The sequence below is a fragment of the Microtus oregoni genome, unplaced genomic scaffold (genome assembly GCF_018167655.1).
Source record: "Microtus oregoni isolate MIOR12 unplaced genomic scaffold, Mior012 000110F_ref0000174, whole genome shotgun sequence".
NCBI classification, from domain to species: domain Eukaryota; kingdom Metazoa; phylum Chordata; class Mammalia; order Rodentia; family Cricetidae; genus Microtus; species Microtus oregoni.
The window spans coordinates 2,274,439-2,291,077 of NW_024544728.1; the positions used below are offsets into that span (position 1 = coordinate 2,274,439).

The window sequence follows — 16,639 nt, forward strand, 5'->3', positions numbered from 1 at the left end:
TGTAGGAGTTCTTTGGTAGAATTTTTGGGGTCGCTTATGTACACTATCATATCATCTGCAAATAACGAAAGCGTAACTTCTTCCTTTCCAATACGAATCCCCTTGATCTCCTTATGTTGTCTTATTGCTATTGCTAGAATTTCAAGCACTATATTGAAGAGGTATGGCGAGAGTGGACAGCCTTGTCGTGTTCCTGATTTTAGTGGGATGGCTTTGAGTTTTTCTCCGTTTAATTTAATGTTAGCTGTTGGCTTGCTGTAAATAGCTTTTATTATATTTAGGTAGGACCCTTGTATCCCTATTCTCTCCAAGACCTTTATCATAAAGGGGTGTTGAATTTTGTCGAATGCTTTTTCCGCATCTAGTGAAATGATCATATGGTTTTTTTCTTTCAGTTTATTTATATGGTGTATTACATTGATAGATTTGCGTATGTTGAACCAGCCCTGCATCTCTGGGATGAAGCCTACTTGATCATAATGGATAATTTTTCTTATGTGTTCTTGGATTCGGTTTGCCAGTATTTTATTGAAGATTTTTGCGTCGATGTTCATGAGTGAGATCGGTCTGTAATTCTCTTTCTTGGTTGGGTCTTTTTTTGGTTTTGGTATCAGGGTAACTGTAGCTTCATAAAAGGAATTTGGCAATGACTCTTCTGATTCTATATTGTGAAATACCTTAAGGAGTATAGGTATTAATTCTTCTTGGAAGTTCTGGTAGAATTCTGCATTGAAACCATCTGGTCCTGGGCTTTTTTTCGAAGGGAGATTTTTGATAACCATTTCTAATTCTTCGCGAGAAACCGGTCTATTTAGATCATTCACCTGGTCTTGGTTTAGCTTTGGTATATGATACTTATTTAAAAAAATGTCCATTTCTTTTGTATTTTCCAGTTTTGTGGCATACAGGCTTTTGTAGTAAGATCTAATGATTCTCTGAATTTCCTCTGTGTCTGTGGTTATGTCCCCCTTTTCATTTCTGATCTTATTTATTTGCGTGTTCTCTCTCTGTCGTTTAATTAGTTTGGATAGGGGTTTGTCGATCTTGTTGATTTTCTCCAAGAACCAGCTTTTTGTTTCATTGATTCTTTGGACTGTTTTCTGTGTTTCTATTTTGTTGATTTCAGCCCTCAGTTTTATTATTTCCAGTCTTCTACTTCTCCTGGGCGCGTCTGCTTCTTTTTTTTCTAGAGCTTTCAGGTGTGTTTTTAAGTCCCCAATGTATGCATTCTCCGTTTTCTTTAAGTGGGCACTTAGTGCTATGAACTTTCCTCTTAGCACTGCTTTCATTGTGTCCCATAGGTTTGAGTATGTTGTCCCTTTATTTTCATTAAATTCAAGGAAGACTTTAATTTCTTTCTTGATTTCTTCCTTGACCCAGGTGTGGTTCAGTAGTTGACTGTTCAGTTTCCATGAGTTTGTCGGTTTTTTGGGGGCAGCGTGGTTGTTGCCTTCTAATTTTAATCCGTGATGATCTGATAAGACACAGGTGGACACTGATATTTTTTTGTATCTGTGGAGGTTTCCTTTGTTTCCGTGTATGTGGTCAATTTTTGAGAAGGTTCCATGAGCTGCAGAGAAGAAGGTATATTCTTTCCTATTTGGGTGGAATGTTCTATAGATGTCTGTTAAGTCCATTTGCTTCATTACCTCCAATAATTCTCTTAATTCTCTATTAGGTTTCTGTCTGATTGACCTGTCCCTTGGAGAGAGAGGTGTGTTGAAGTCTCCTACTACTAGTGTGTGTGGTTTGATGTCTGCCTTGAGTTCTAGTAATATTTCTTTTACATAAGTAGGTGCTTTTATATTGGGGGCGTATATATTCAGGATTGAGACGTCCTCCTGATGAATTGTTCCTGTTATGAGTATAAAGTGACCGTCTCGGTCTCTTCTGATTGATTTTAGTTTGAAGTCAGTTTTGTTAGAAATTAGTATGGCCACACCTGCTTTTTTCTTAGGACCATTTGCTTGAAACACCTTTTCCCAACCCTTTACTCTGAGTAGGTGCCTGTCTTTGTGGTTGAGATGTGTTTCTTGCAAACAGCAGAATGTTGGATCCTGTTTTCGTATCCAATCTTTTAGCCTGTGCCTTTTTATAGGTGAATTGAGCCCATTAATATTAAGTGATATTAATGACCAGTGGTTGTTTACTCCGGTTATTCTTATTGCTTTTGGTAGTAGAGATTGTGTGTCTCCTTTCTTTGAGATGTGCTCGTGAAGGGTCATTAGATGCCTGGGTTATTGTAGGCAGTGTTGGCAGTGTTGGATTCCTTGGGTTGCGATTTTCCTTCTATTACTTTCTGTAGGGCTGGATTTGTGGCTACGTATTGTTTAAATTTGTTCTTATCCTGGAATGTCTTGTTTTCTCCGTTGATAGTGAACGATAGCTTGGCTGGGTATAGTAGTTTGGGTTTGCATCCATGGTCTCTTAGCTTCTGCAGAACCTCTATCCAGGACCTTCTGGCTTTCATAGTTTCCATCGAGAAGTCAGGTGTAAGTCTGATCGGTTTACCTTTATAAGTTACTTGCCCTTTTTCTTTTGCAGCTCTTAATATTCTTTCTTTAACCTGTATATTTTGTGTTTTGATTATTATATGGCGAGGAGATGTTTTTCTTTGATCCAGTCTGTTTGGTGTTCTGTATGCTTCTTGAATATTTAAATGAATATCTTTCTTTAAGTTGGGAAAGTTTTCTTCCATAATTTTGTTGAAAATATTTTCTGAGCCTTTGAGCTGTGACTCTTCTCCTTCTTCTATTCCTATTATTCTTAGGTTTGGTTTTTTTATTGTGTCCCATAGTTCCTGAATGTTTTGTGTTGAGAATTTGTTGGCTTTGCTGTTTTCTTTGATCTGTTCGTTTATTTTCTCTATGGTGTCCTCAGCATCTGAGAGTCTTTCTTCTAGCTCTTGTATTCTATTGATTATGCTTGTTTCTGTAGACTCTGCTCGTTGGCCTAGATTTTCCATATCCAGCTGGTCCTCAGTTTGTATTTTCTTCTTTGCCTTCATTTCAGTTTTCAATTCTTGAACTGTTTCCATTACCTGTTTGATGGTTTTTTCTTGGTTTCCCAGGGTATCATGTACATATTTACTCATTTCTTCAAACTTTTTGTTATACTTCTCATCCATTTCTATAAGGGCATTTTTTACATGTTGTTTAAGGGACTCTATTATCTTCATAAAGTCGATTTTTTCCACTTCTTCTGTGTTAGGTTGTTCAAATACTTCTGTTGTAAGATCATTGGGTTCTGATGTTTTCATGTTGTTTTTCGGATTATTGGGTGAGTTCTTGCCTTGGCGCCTGCCCATCTCCTCCTATTGGTCCTATCCAATGGATCCTTTAGAAACCGGATCAGGTTTCCCTGCTGGCCAAGGGCTCCGCTTACAGAATGCCCTCACTCCCTTTCGTGGTTCCTGCTGCAGGCCAAGAACCCTCTCACCCCTCCGAAGGATCTTCAGGACAGGACCAGGCTCCCCTTGTGCCAGTGACCTGGCCAACCAAAGGCCTACCTCTTTGATTCAATTGTAGTAGGGCGATCTGCTCTCCTTATTGCACGCCTGTCCCAGCCGCTTGGGTCTGGCCACTGCTCAGCCGTGTCTGGCGCTGCCGCCGCTGCGCCTCTGTGCGTCTGGCGCCGCCGCCGCTGCGCCTCTGTCTGTTTCCATCTTCTTTATTTCTTGGTATGCGCTCTGTGTGGCTGTATTTGATTGGGAAAGTCGAAGGAATAGCACGGTAGTATGATGCAGACGACATGGCTTCCAAACCAACACTTCTTTCTAGACCGACACGTATGCACACGGCTAGCTATACATTTAATAAATAGACCAGGGTGCACGTCCCATTCCATCCCAGAAGGAAATACAGAACGCTCTTCCACTTGCCACACTGTTTTTGTTTTTGTTTTTTTGATCTTTCATAAATTTGATTTGATGACACCCTGTCCCCCCAAAACATCTTCTCTTTAAGCCAACTTTACCCACATGGCCAATGTTATTAATATCTACCTTCAGTGACCTATTAGGAAGCTGCAAGTCCCTGAATAAAAAAAAAATCCGGAGACATTCCTGGGGAGCCAAAGAAGAGGACACGGCTAATGTTCTCTGCTTTGTCAACAAGAAGTTTAAAGGAGGACAGCTGCCTCAGGTTTGGACAATTGTTTGCAGCCCCAAAGTGTCTGTATCATCCGTCTGCTGTTATTTAATGAAGGAGTGCTGGACCCTGCTGGGTACATTTCCTGGAAGAAAGCACCTTCCTCCTCTGCCAGTAGCAGCAGCAGCAGCAGCAGCAGCAACAGCCTTCCCCAGCACTGTGCACAGCACAGCGGGGACCACAGCGAAATTGGAAGCCTCTGCAAGAGATCACGGTCCCATTCCCATTCCCACGTGCCTTGTCTGACATTTAGCTAATGCTTGCCCTTTCATCCAACCTCTCTGAATATAGAACCCAAGAGACTTAAAAAAAAAAGGAAATAAAACATTCCTCAGGGATAGACAGAAGGAAGGGAGCACTGTTTCCTGATGATGGTGTACTTCCAAAATTAGTTTCACAAACAAAGGATGGAGGGGACCTTGACATCACCGAATTCCCACAGCGAATGTAGCTACAAATGCCGGCCCCCAATTGAGAGCTTTGGAGTGGATCTTCTTACCTTTTGTTCATTAGGAAAAGAAATAGATTTCCAGAATGTTCATAGAGGAAGAGCCTGGATAAACAGCAATGAAACTGATGAGCAGCAAGAGAAGACGAGGTGTTCCTTACAGGACAGTGAGTGGCTCTCCTCCCTCCTTTGATGAGATTTAACTAAAGGAAAGCATAGGGACATGACAGATGCACTTCTCTTCAGACACTCTTTATCTGACTCCCTCCCTGGCTCTTGCCCTCTGGTGCATGGCTCAGGTGCCAACTACAGCAGCAGCCTGTTGCCTGGGCTACAGTAATCCAAGCAGTATCAGTGCAGTTTTAGTGTTATCAATTCCTTCTCTGACATTTCTCTACAGACTCTCAAAAAGAAACCCGGCTAGATAGAAGAGGATACAAAGTAAGGCTTTTTGGTTATAAGCACCACAATCCAATGCTCACTATCTCTAGGAAAATTGAGAGTATCAGTTTAGATCGGCATGTATGCTAGCCAGAACTGAAGGGAACCCTTGGTGAAGGCAAAGAGCTTTGGGGCCGCAGATGAGACACAGATACGGAAAACCCTTAGACAATCTTCTCAGAGGCCAGGGGCCAACTTCCAGAGTAATTAGCTCTGGGGTTTTTCTGTTTACCCCTGTCAACTGAGCTCAAAATTCCAGGTCCTAGGAAAAGCAAATGTGACTGGCTAACCTACATGCGAGCTCTTCACAAGGAAAGAGACACACCTTGCCTGCCAATTTCTCAGAACTATGGAGAATAGGATAGGAGAGAGGTCCCTCAAGAGAAACCATACTCCGTTAGAGAATGGAGCGGAAAGCTGTTCAGCTCAGGCTGAAACAGCAGATGGTGAACACAGATGGTGAGCCAGGACCACTTGGGAACCTGTTCCTAGCCTATGCCTGCCATAGATGAGGCCAACACCCACAGAGGAACTGGCTGAGCAGTTCCCAGGCTCTTGGCTCAGCCTCCAAGCTTGCTTTGGTGGCTGAAAATTTGTTTCCTGCTCCAACTGATTTTATTTCCATTTCTGTCACTTGCAGCCAATAAAATCCTGATCTATACCTAGTTTATAGGTCGGTGCCTTTTAGGCCTGGAGGTCTCTGGAGCATCAATTTGAAAAGGAGCGCTATCTTTAATTTTTGCCTAATGGCTGCAGTATTTGATAGAGCAACACTTGTTTCTTGGGATCTTGTGCAATGGATCACTCAGCTTCAAGAAAACTCTTGGGGCCAGTGCTGAATCTCCTGGAGATTTCCAAAACCAATGAGAAGGCTTTGGCTTTGGGGCTCAATGGGTCTGTTTCGGGATGAGTTTAGTGGACAGAGGAGACAGCCTATCAGACAGTATCTAAAGGAACCCTGTTTCTGTGAGGCACATATTAAACCCCTGAAAAGCCTGTATTGGGAAGTGCTTGCTGGATGTTATCGTATCTCTGCTTTCTCAAATTCTCTGCTGTCCAGTGCTGGCTTTTACTGACACATACAAAAGACTCCATTTCAGAGGAGCTTCTGTCTGAGAAAATTCTGTGGCAAGTGTGGGGGGGACTTATGCCTGCTGGGAGAGAAACGTCAGTTTTTGCTTTTCCTAAAGTCTTTATTTTTTTTTTTTTAGTCAAGATAAAGACATCCTATGTGGTCACTAGGGATGTAGGCTGCCTAACTATCCTCAGTAGCTTTTAGAGCGAGCCCTTTGCCATCTAATGACACAGGTGTTCAGCAATGCTTCTTGAAAGATTTGCAAATGGTTTACACAGTGAGATCCCAAGGTTGGCCTGGTCACGTTTTGCTCAACTCTAGGTAGACTGGTAAGATAGGATCCTGTAAAGAAGGTTGTCTGTAAGGCTTCTTCTAGTCAAGCCCTTGGTTTCTGGTCTGGGGAACAACAGCTTTTGGAAAAGGTGTAGAGGAAGATAGAGTGGCATTGCTCCAAATCTCTACACACCAGGCAGTTACTCAAGTGGAGCTCAGTCCAGTATGTTCAAAATGACCTCTCTCTAAATGCTCTTAATTCTACCAGGTTAAGATGTACTTTATGCCCAATGTTCTTTCTTTGGGATATACTTGTAGACTTGGTAGGGTTGGTAGTTATTATACCTTGGAGGTGGTTTTTAAATTGCTATTTGTTTGACTATAATTGAAGTTAAACCAACAGATTATAATAAAGCATAATAATCATTTCAGATGGGCCTAATGTATAAACTGTATTGGGGAATTGCCATGTCTAGACTTGGGACATTTTCTTCATCTCCTAATCCCTAGTTCTGTAACTCCCACTTGCAACAGGAGCTTTGATCTGGAAGATATTTGCAAAGACAGAGGAACATTGGAGAGGAAGTTTAGTCTGAAGCACTTGGGGTAAATGATTCCCCTTCAAACACTTTCACTTAGTTCTGGGGTGGCAGCAAAGCAACTTCTCTCCACTTCCTGAAGGACATAGAAAGAAAAGCAGCAGTTTGACTTTCGAAAGTCATGGGGTGATTTGTCCAGTGTTGAAACTGAAATGTTACTTCTATTACAAGTCCTCACCCCCAAATGTGGCTGCCTCTAGGCAGATACTGAATCTTCCCAACGTCTGCACTAGGATATAGCAACATCATCTAGAGCATGTCCTTCTCTTTGTTGGTTTGGTTTGGTTTCTTTGTTGCTGTTTGTTTTTGTTTTGTTTGTTGAGACAGGGTTTCTCTGAGTAGCCCTGGCTATCTTGAAACACTATAGACCAGGCTGGCCTCAAACTCACAGAGATCTCTGCCTGACTCTGCCTCCCGAGGGATTAAAGACAGGCACCACCACCACCTGGTAAGAAGGTCCTTTAAATGGGAGTAAAGTTAAAATATGGCTTAAGAGTTGATACAACTCTCACTTGAGGGGCAGATCCAATCAAGTAGTGCATCATAACAAAAATTAATTAAAAAATTAAAATACAACAAAAACAAAGAGTATATCCCTTTAAGGAAGCAAGCTTAAAATACATGTTCTGGTTACAGAGAGAAACCTTATATGACATCAAGTAACTACATCCAATCAACAACAGGATTGGGTGGGAAAGGTGTTTTTTAAAGTAACTTGGGTGAAAATTGGTAAAGCACACACCCACACGTGTTTCTAGGGAGTGTTAGATATGAGGATGCTAACTGAACCAATGGTTTAACCCATTGCTGCAATCCAGGTGGAACAGACCTTTAGAGGGAAGTAGAAACTGTAGGAGGAGGGGCCTGGTTCGAAAACCTAGGTCACTGGGAGTGACTTTGAGGGCTGACTTGGCCTGGCCACTCCCTTGTTTGCTTTGCTTCCTGTCCACCATCCAGTGAACAGCAGTGGAGACAAGATTCTGCCACCATGATGTTTCCACCACAGGCTCAGAAACCAAGGAACCAAATGGGGCTGAGTCTTTGGAGACAGAGCTGAAACAAAACTTTCCCTGTCAGGTATTTTCATCACGCTGACCTTCTTCACCAGTGAGTAAGCCTTCTGTCTTCCTAAGGCAAAGAGGGAAGAAGGCTGATTCCCACACACTGCAATTTAAAGAATAGACTCCCTCAGACTTTGAAAAACCTAGCACACTGGGACTCCGGTGCTACTGACAGACAACAAAGCTGTAAGCACTTCAGGAGCAGGTTCTGGAAACGACAGAAGGAATTTGCTTTGGGTTGTGACTATGTACACAAAATAAAACCAGCAAATACTAGGGCTATGAGAAGCCCGCTGGGCTAGGTTTCTCTCTCCTCTCCTCTTCTCTCTCTCTCTCTCTCTCTCTCTCTCTCTCTCTCTCTCTCTCCTAAGCAAGGGTGTTTTATTCTCAGCTGAACTCCTGTGTATGAAGAAAAACAGTTTGGTATCTCACTGTTCTCTTAAGTCAAGCATAAATATGCTTAAGATATTCCTAATATTCTGGGACATTCCCTGATCAGAAGGTCCAAAAGGTGACCTGGTTGCTTAAAAAAAAAAAAAAAAAAAAAAAAGCAAACAAGGGAGAAATGGCGTTATTTGGATAGCGGAGATGTCTGTTTTATTTGGAAATAGTCCATTAATCTGTTAGACTTGTAAGGATGGGTTTTTCTCTAACTGAGAAGTCGTGCCGTGGTAGTCCAGTGACATGAACTGTTACAACCAACACTTTCCCTTCCCTCAGTGGGAATTGTTATCAAAAGCAGGCCACTGTTGAGGGTGGCCACCCCATCACTCACAGAGGCTGGAAGGGGATGTCTTTCCCCAAACTGTTTGCTACATCTCCAAAGGGGTCTAAAATACAATTGGATAGTTGTTTCTTGGACCATAAAGGCCTTCTGCTCATTGATTAAAAAAATCTACTTTTAAAGTATAAATGTCCCAGGGATCGATGACTCAGTAAGTATTTCATTCTATTTTAACTTGACCACTGGCTGATAGTGCATTGACACTGGGCTGTCTTTCTCCACTCCAGTAAGGCATAGCCCCTCCTTACATCCAGCTCTATGCTTTCCAGGGGCAGCTGCCAGGCAGAGGACTCTTTCTCTCCCCACTTGCTTTTCCTCTACCCTGCCACCCAGTGGAATGTGCCTGAGCTAAGCTAATTCATCCATCATCCCGCAGCCCAGGCCACACAGGGATATCAGCGATAGGTATCCCAACTGAAGCCAGATAGCCTTCTCCTCAACTAGAACTGCTAGGGAAATGTTTGCTTTCTACTTAACAGAGGTGATAAGTGCATCTCCCCGCTGCTTACAGTCAGCTTCTACCCTCTACTGACATCTAACTTAAAACCGAGAAGACTGGGTGCAGAAAGAAGCAGAGATGAATGAGAAAGGGTGCCCTGAGGGTACCCGAGACTCCACTTCTTTAGCTGATACTCTTCTCTTTCTTGGTTTGTTTCCAAGAATCACAGATCATCCTTTCTCCTTAAGCTCTTATGCCCTGGGTATCTGCCACTTGGTCTGAGAACCCCAAATAAACATTTTACAAAAAACGCCCCAAGAAAACTGGGGAGGACATAGTAGTGTGAGTCTAAAAATGTGTGTGTGTGCGTGTGTGTGTGTGTATGTGTGTATGTGTGTGTGAGAGAGAGAGAGACAGAGAGAGAGACAGAGAGACAGAGAGAGAGACAGAGAGAGAGAATTAATTTCTTACACATAAGCCATTGTGTACTAAGCGTTCCTGGATACCCTTTCACACAATGTTGAAGAGATTCTGAGGCGTGGCAAGGTGACCAGGTGTTTGGGAATGCCAAGTAATATCAGTCTGGGACCACCATGAACTTGACAATTCTTCTCTTAGACTGTGGAGTTCAGGGTAAGGCTTCACAGTAGGGACTGACTGATGAGTTAGAACATGCAAATATTGACTTAAGAAGGAGTGAAGAGGTGGCTCAGAGGTTAAGAGCACTTACTGAGCTTCCAGGGAATCTGGGTTTGATCAGGTTTGGTTCCCAGCACCCATATGGCAGCTCACAACAGCCTAAAACTCCAGTTCCAGGGGATCAGGCACCTGCAGGTTCCCAAAGATATGTGGTACATATATTCATACAGCCTCACACACATTCACATAAATACAATAAATCAATCTAAAGAAAAGAATCGGAGTCAGTTCAGTGATTCGGTTTCCTCACCAAATAAGACAAGCAACTTGCCCGACCACAATAGGCTTACAATGGCTGCTAAATTTTTATTTATTTTTTATCAGTGTATCAAATAAAAAGGGTTACCTTTTATTACCTTCCCTTCAATATTATTAAAATTTTGACCTATTGGAGTATCCAAGAGGCACTCACTTCAGAAGCATGCAGACTAAAACTGGAACTGTACATGGAAGATTAGCATGCCCCCTGAACGAGGAGGATATACAAAGTTCATGAAAGACCCCACATTCTTAAAAAAAAAAAAACGTGCTTTGTTTGAAAATGTCATCATGATGTCTAACAACTTATATGCTAATTAAAAACAAATAATTAAAAATAAACTATCCAAGAACCCAATTTATTACTAAAGGGCACAAAGTACCATTTTAACCAAAATGGAAAGATTTGTAAGTAGACAGCTTACAGTAACACTTTGGCAATAGGTTTTACCAAGCAGCTTAAAGGTGGCAAGGTTTTGTCAAGTGAGATGGAGCCATTCCTCCCGTGTTCTACGATGACTGATGGCTTCTTCTACATGACCATTGGAACTCTGGGACAATGTCGAGTAAAGATTGTTAAGCTGACAACATTCTCTAAAGGATTTTGTAAGAACTTGTGTTGGTCAAAAGACAATTTAAAAGACTTCTTTCTATGCTCTTTTGATGAAAAAGAAAGTAGCTGCCCTTTGACATGTGTTCCAAGGTGACGTTGTGACATATCAGTTGCATTCTGGGAAATCGATGTTCAGAATTGAAACTGAAAACCAGCCAGGCGGTAGTGGTCCACACCTTTAATCCCAGCATTCAGGAGGCAGAGGTAGTAGGGTCTCTCAGTTCAAGGTCAGCCTGGTCTACAAGGCAAGTTCCAGGACACAGAGAAATCCTGTCTGGAAAAACCAAAATGTAGAAAACCAAATTCATAACAAAAGCTTTACCATGCAGTCAGGCTGCTGGGAGTGTCCTTTTTGTGAAGCTGCCATGTCGCCCACTGCTTTCTCCTCCATTTGTTCCCAAGCTGCTCCTCTTTTTCCAGAATTAATTATGAGTAAGAAAGGAAGCCAGAGTAAGAGCAATGACATGCTCCTGGCCTGGCAGGGAGAGCACACAGCAAATAAAGACCCCTGGGGACCAGAGCTTAGCCTGAGATCCAGGGTCAGGGATGAGCAGCTGTATACCAGTGAGAAAATGTTCTTGGTCTGTCAAAGCCAAGAAGTGCACCTGCTTTAGTAAACCATGCTACCTCCCCAAGACTGCTTGCTCCTTTCTAACCCAGGGCTGAGTTAGTCACCATCTCTGACCTTCTTTTGCTCTACTGGAGTCTAGGTATACACTTGACCATTGCTCTGAGAAGAAACATACATTGAATTCTTGGTAAACAGCTTAGCACATACTACTGAATATTACCTTGAATTATTGCCAGTGAAGACAACTTGAGGGGTTTTATTTTGTTTCTCCCCCTCTGGTGTGTTTATAGCTTCTGTAGTTCTATTTTTTTTTTCTAAATCAATGTAAAGCCAAGAATGGTCGTCCAGGCCTCCTTCATAGCATCTAAAGGCTCAAAAGTTCAAAGCTAACTTGGGCTTTGTAATGAGACTCCCCCCATTTCAGATATCACCACCACAAAACCCTTTACCAGTGAATGTAGAAGGACCTGAATTTGGAGCCTTACCACCCACATAAAAAGCTGAGCCAAGTGACACATGTCTATAACCCCTCCAACTTGCTCGGCCACTCAGCATAGCTGAAACTGACTTTAGTTTCAGTGAGAGACCCTGTCTCACAAAAAAAAAGGAGGGAAGCAATAGAGAAAAGCTCTTGATATCAACCCTTCGCTGTCAAATGAACCTGTACATATACATGCGCCCACACATCTATATAGCTGTTAAGACTGTTCCAAATTACCCAAGATTTCATTCCCAAGTACCATTCCCTGTTGTTTCTGGCTTTATTCATCGGCTGACAAGAAAAGAATGTCTTCATTCCTTGTGCCCTCTTGGCCTACCAGCACTGCTAGTCCTACTCTAGAATCCAAAGCCTTGAAGTGCTCTGTCTTTCTCATGCTCTGCCCTTCCCTTTCTGCCACCCAGTTTAGCCAGTGACATTTCTCAGATGCTTGTCAGCCCAGCTCTCCACATACAGAGACATCCCCTCTGTAACCGCTGATTCACTGATTCATTAGCTCTGTCAAAAGGGCAAAGGAAATCCTGCCTGGAGTTCACAAATCCTGGGCTCATGTGTTGTCCAACTGAGCCAGACCAGCATCTAGGCCAGGACGCTACCAGGCACAGGACCTAGCATTTGGTTTTGCTGCCATTCAATGTGCATGCATCACCCAGAAAGAGGAGCCAATGTGCGCTTGTCACGGGGTAATGATACTGACCTCTAGGGCAAGGCCTTCCTTCACAGAGTGACTTTATCTTCTCATTGAGTTCCAGGACAGTAATGGCAGCCTCTTGCTTAGCTATTGCCAAGTCAGTCTGTAGCTTTTTCACTGCCTTTTTGTGCTTTAGTTTCTTAGAAAAAAAATAAGAATTTTCTGTCACTGGAGATGGCAGATGCATCAAAGAAATAAAAGGAATTAATGGCGGCTGGGTAAGCATTGCTTCTTAAGTCCTGATTAGTGGAAACCCTTCATCTGAGCCCACTTTCTCCATCAACAGCTCTCTTTACTTTCTGGAGAGGGAGGGGTTCATCTGGATCTATAACCCACCTGTGGTTTGGATGCCTTGAATTAGAAAAAAACGCTATTTGTCATTTAGCATTTACTACCAGGATGCTAATGCCTCTGAGTATCAGGTGTCTATCCCAACCTGTAAGCAGATTCATGAGAGAGGATCAGAGCCCTCATTAGGAGTCTTCTCTCCTCTGACACTTGAATTTTATCTGCATTCAAAGAAACTCTGGAATGCATGTGGCTACCAGGAAGAGCAGAAATGTAGACGTTTGCAGATACTTATTGTGGCGTGTATAGAGGGAACATGGTCAGGTCTACATCTTCCTGGGAACTCTACTGGGAAGTATTTACACAATGGAAGGATTCACAAGGAGCCTTTATGGATCTCAAGGTGGATTTGATTTGTCAGAAGCAGCCTCATCTGCAGAGTTGGAGGCAGTTTGTTAGAACAAGTGCCGTTTTCGCACGTTCGTGTTGCTTTTGGGTAGCTGCCTTCCCCCTGGAGAGCTCCCCTTGCCAAGTCTTTGTGGCTGATAATTAAGAAGCCCAGAGAATGAACAAAAAACAGTTCTTGTCAGACACAAATCTTGAGATATGGAAAGGAATGCTCACCAGGAAAAAACCTACTCTTGTCTGGCCTCTGAAGGGTGTGCACTCAGGCGCCAGGGAGTCAGTCTCTTGGTGTAAAAAGCCAGTGAGCTCAGCTAGTGGAACACAGGGTTAGAGAGACACAGCTTTCAGGTTCTAAAGATGGGTGACGAGGTAAGGGATGCAGCTCAGTGGGAAAGCAGACACATGAATGCAAGGGTTCCCTAGCTAGCATGAAAAAGCAAAATCAAGAGTAGATTGCCAAGCTTGGCACGGTCCCCCATGCCTGCAACCCCAGCAATCCCTGGGAAATGAAGGGAGGAGCAGCAACAGGGTCAAGGTTATTCTTAGCTACACAGCAGAGATCAAAGCTGGGGTGGAGCTACAGGAGACCATCACTAGAGAAATCAAAAACAGAGAGGGACTGCTTTTGAGACTTAACACACGATGCGAACACCACAAAATCTTAACTAACAGCATCACGATGGCTAAAAGCCAAAGAACAACTCAAAGGAATAGTAGGTAGCAAAGGGGCCTTTCTCCAGGGAATCGGAGAGCTGGCATATGGCAGGGCTTGCCCTTGGTGGTCCATGGCCCAGGCACGCTGACTTCACAGCAGCCTTCCTCATCTCATTACGACACACTCCCTAGATATCAGGAACTGCACTGGGCTGGCTGCTGAAATCAAGACCAGTCCAGCCCTGTAGTTTCTCCCTTTCTTCTGAGTGTCCAGTCACTAAAACCATTCATGATTCACCTTGGGAAACTGATTGGTTCCCGAAGAGACTGCGCTGAGCAGGGAGAGTGTCAGGAAACGTGCTCACAGTTGTTAAATTGTCAGGCAGATTTGCTATCTCCTCTCAGGAGCTAGCTTGAGCCAGTTCGTTCCTAAAGACCTTGTCCACCCCAAGCCCGCAGCAATGGCGTCTGGGGGCGGGGGCGCTGGGTTTTGGCTCCTTTCCCTGTTGCTATCTCAAGAGTATCCCCACTTGGGTTTTCACCATGCCTTTACAGCTTAGAACGCTGGAGACAGAAGAAAATGGACACGAACACTGAAGAAGTGCGGATGACGAAGAGATGTCCAACAAGAGGGGAAAAGAAGAGAAACGATGGAAAAGAAGAAGAAACACTAATAAAGAGGGGCGTGGCAAAGCACCCAGGACAAGATGGGCCGACGGGGCCAGCCACACTGACATGCGCAGAACAGCAGAACGAGTGATGAACTGGGAGAGAAACAACAGGAGACACACCGAGGGGCCGAGCGAGAGCTCTGGATTTATTCACTGCGACAAGGCTCCAGTCCCTCTGCATGCTTGGAGTTAATAAAGATATCGAGGATGAATTAAGAATTGAGAATTTACTTTCCTCGTGATGCTTTTTTTTTTTAAACTTTCCCTTTTTTTGAAACAAGGCTTTGTTGTGTATCCCGGGATGGCTTCAAACTCGAGATCTTACTTCCTTTATAGATGTGTGAACACTGAAAATTCTTAATCGTCTATATTCACTTTCTTAAGCCACGTTAAAACTGTTTAAAGGTAAGTATTTTTCTAGAAACTCTTCTTAAAGTAGGCATTGCTCATAGGTAAACAAAAATCATAAACAAAGGCAACCTGTGAGAGTTGGTGAACTATAACAGGAACTGACATGATATTCCTCTGTTAGAAAAGTCACACTGGTATTTTGACAAGGCTGCAGAATGCAGGAACCCAAGGTATAGACAAAGTGCCTCTCAATAGCGACTCAGACTTCCAACCTTCCCCCCTCTCCTTTGGTTTTAGTTTCATTTCTTGGTGTTTGAATTCAGATCCTTGAATGCACTAAGAATGCATCCACCTCTAAGCTCTGCCCCCAACCCCTCAACTATTCATTCAAAATATTTTACTTTAACAATATACAACTTTAAGACGATATTGTTTTCCTCTTCTGGAGTTACGTGTCAACCTTTTCATATTATTATAACATTTGTCTGCTTGCCTTATGACCTAATAGGGAAGTTGAGGCTGTTTTGTTTGGAGACAGCGGTATCCAAGGGCAGTCATGACAGTTGACTCCAGCTATCGGAGGGACTATTGGAGGGGAGAGGAAGTTGAGTCAAACCGTGCTGTTCTAGAGATACCATGAAGAACAATGGGGAGAAAACATGAGGAGGCAGGTCTTGGCAGGACATGAGAAAACACTCCCCAACAATCAGAACTGCCTCTATAATAAGATAGGATGGGTCCTGGCGAGGACCTGGCGCCCTGGGAATGATCAAGTAGAGGCAGGAGGAACATCCCCAGGCAAGCCCGCCGTAACTCTGGAAGCTGGGTCAAGAGGTATTTCTGGGTTTGGCTCACCCCCCAGTTCTTTCCCTCTCTGGCCCCTCCTACTCACAGAAAGGGCACAGGGCAGATATGAAGAGCCCAGCCTCTGAAGCCTGGGGAGCTTTTAGAGTCGCCAGGGACATTTTAAAGACGATTCTTGTTATTTGTGAGAAACTGGTTAAGAAGGCCTGCGCTTCTTTTAGAGTGTGAGGATGATGTGACCCAAAACATTAATTTTGTTATTTAGCTGCAGAAGCAAAGGTTAGGGGAAGTTAAATTTACAATAAAAATTGAACCATAACAACCACCAAAAAAAAAAATCTAGATTGGTTGTCTAGGTTTCTATGGTAAGGTTTTGGTTAATTTCGACAGTATTTAGAATAGTTTAACATCCTCGTCTTTCTTCCTCCATCTCCAGACAGAACGGCCGTGTGTTACTAATTCATAGATTTAGCGAAGCCCTTTGGGCAGTTTGAAAAATTCAGTTTGCCAATGTGTTTTGTTAGTCAGGGACATCAGATGATTTCAACAATGATAATATTTTCCTTTGCTTTTCTTGGCATTCACTCGCCAGGCAACCTAAGTTTTGTACTTGAATCTGATGGAGTCTGTTGTGGTCTCCCTAGTAACCAGGGACTCTCTTTAGTCATCACCAAAAGCATAGCAAGGCTTCTATTGCTTGGAGCTAAATCCCTATTACTTTCCTGCTTTCCTATTTCTCCCAAAGGGTGGAAAGAGGGAGGAAATCATGCCTTTGTGCAATGTTTTGAAAAGGAAATATTTATCTGTATCATATTGCTGAATGGCTTGCCTTATAACAAGTCAAGAAATAGCTGGGGAATTCTTTAT

At 43.1% G+C, this 16,639-nt stretch overlaps 1 protein-coding gene and 1 non-coding gene across 2 annotated transcripts in view; one reads left to right on the forward strand and one right to left on the reverse strand.

Annotated features, from left to right (window-relative positions):
• LOC121443637 (coiled-coil domain-containing protein 192-like) overlaps positions 1–16,639 on the reverse strand; it is a 199,569-nt gene that overhangs the window by 57,385 nt on the left and 125,545 nt on the right. Inside the window, 1 exon segment of the mRNA XM_041645462.1 lies at positions 12,606–12,738. Coding sequence (XP_041501396.1) covers positions 12,606–12,738 — 133 coding nt within the window.
• LOC121443651 lies at positions 10,372–10,479 on the forward strand. Its single transcript, XR_005973680.1, has one exon. It is a non-coding gene; the product is annotated as a U6 spliceosomal RNA (small nuclear RNA).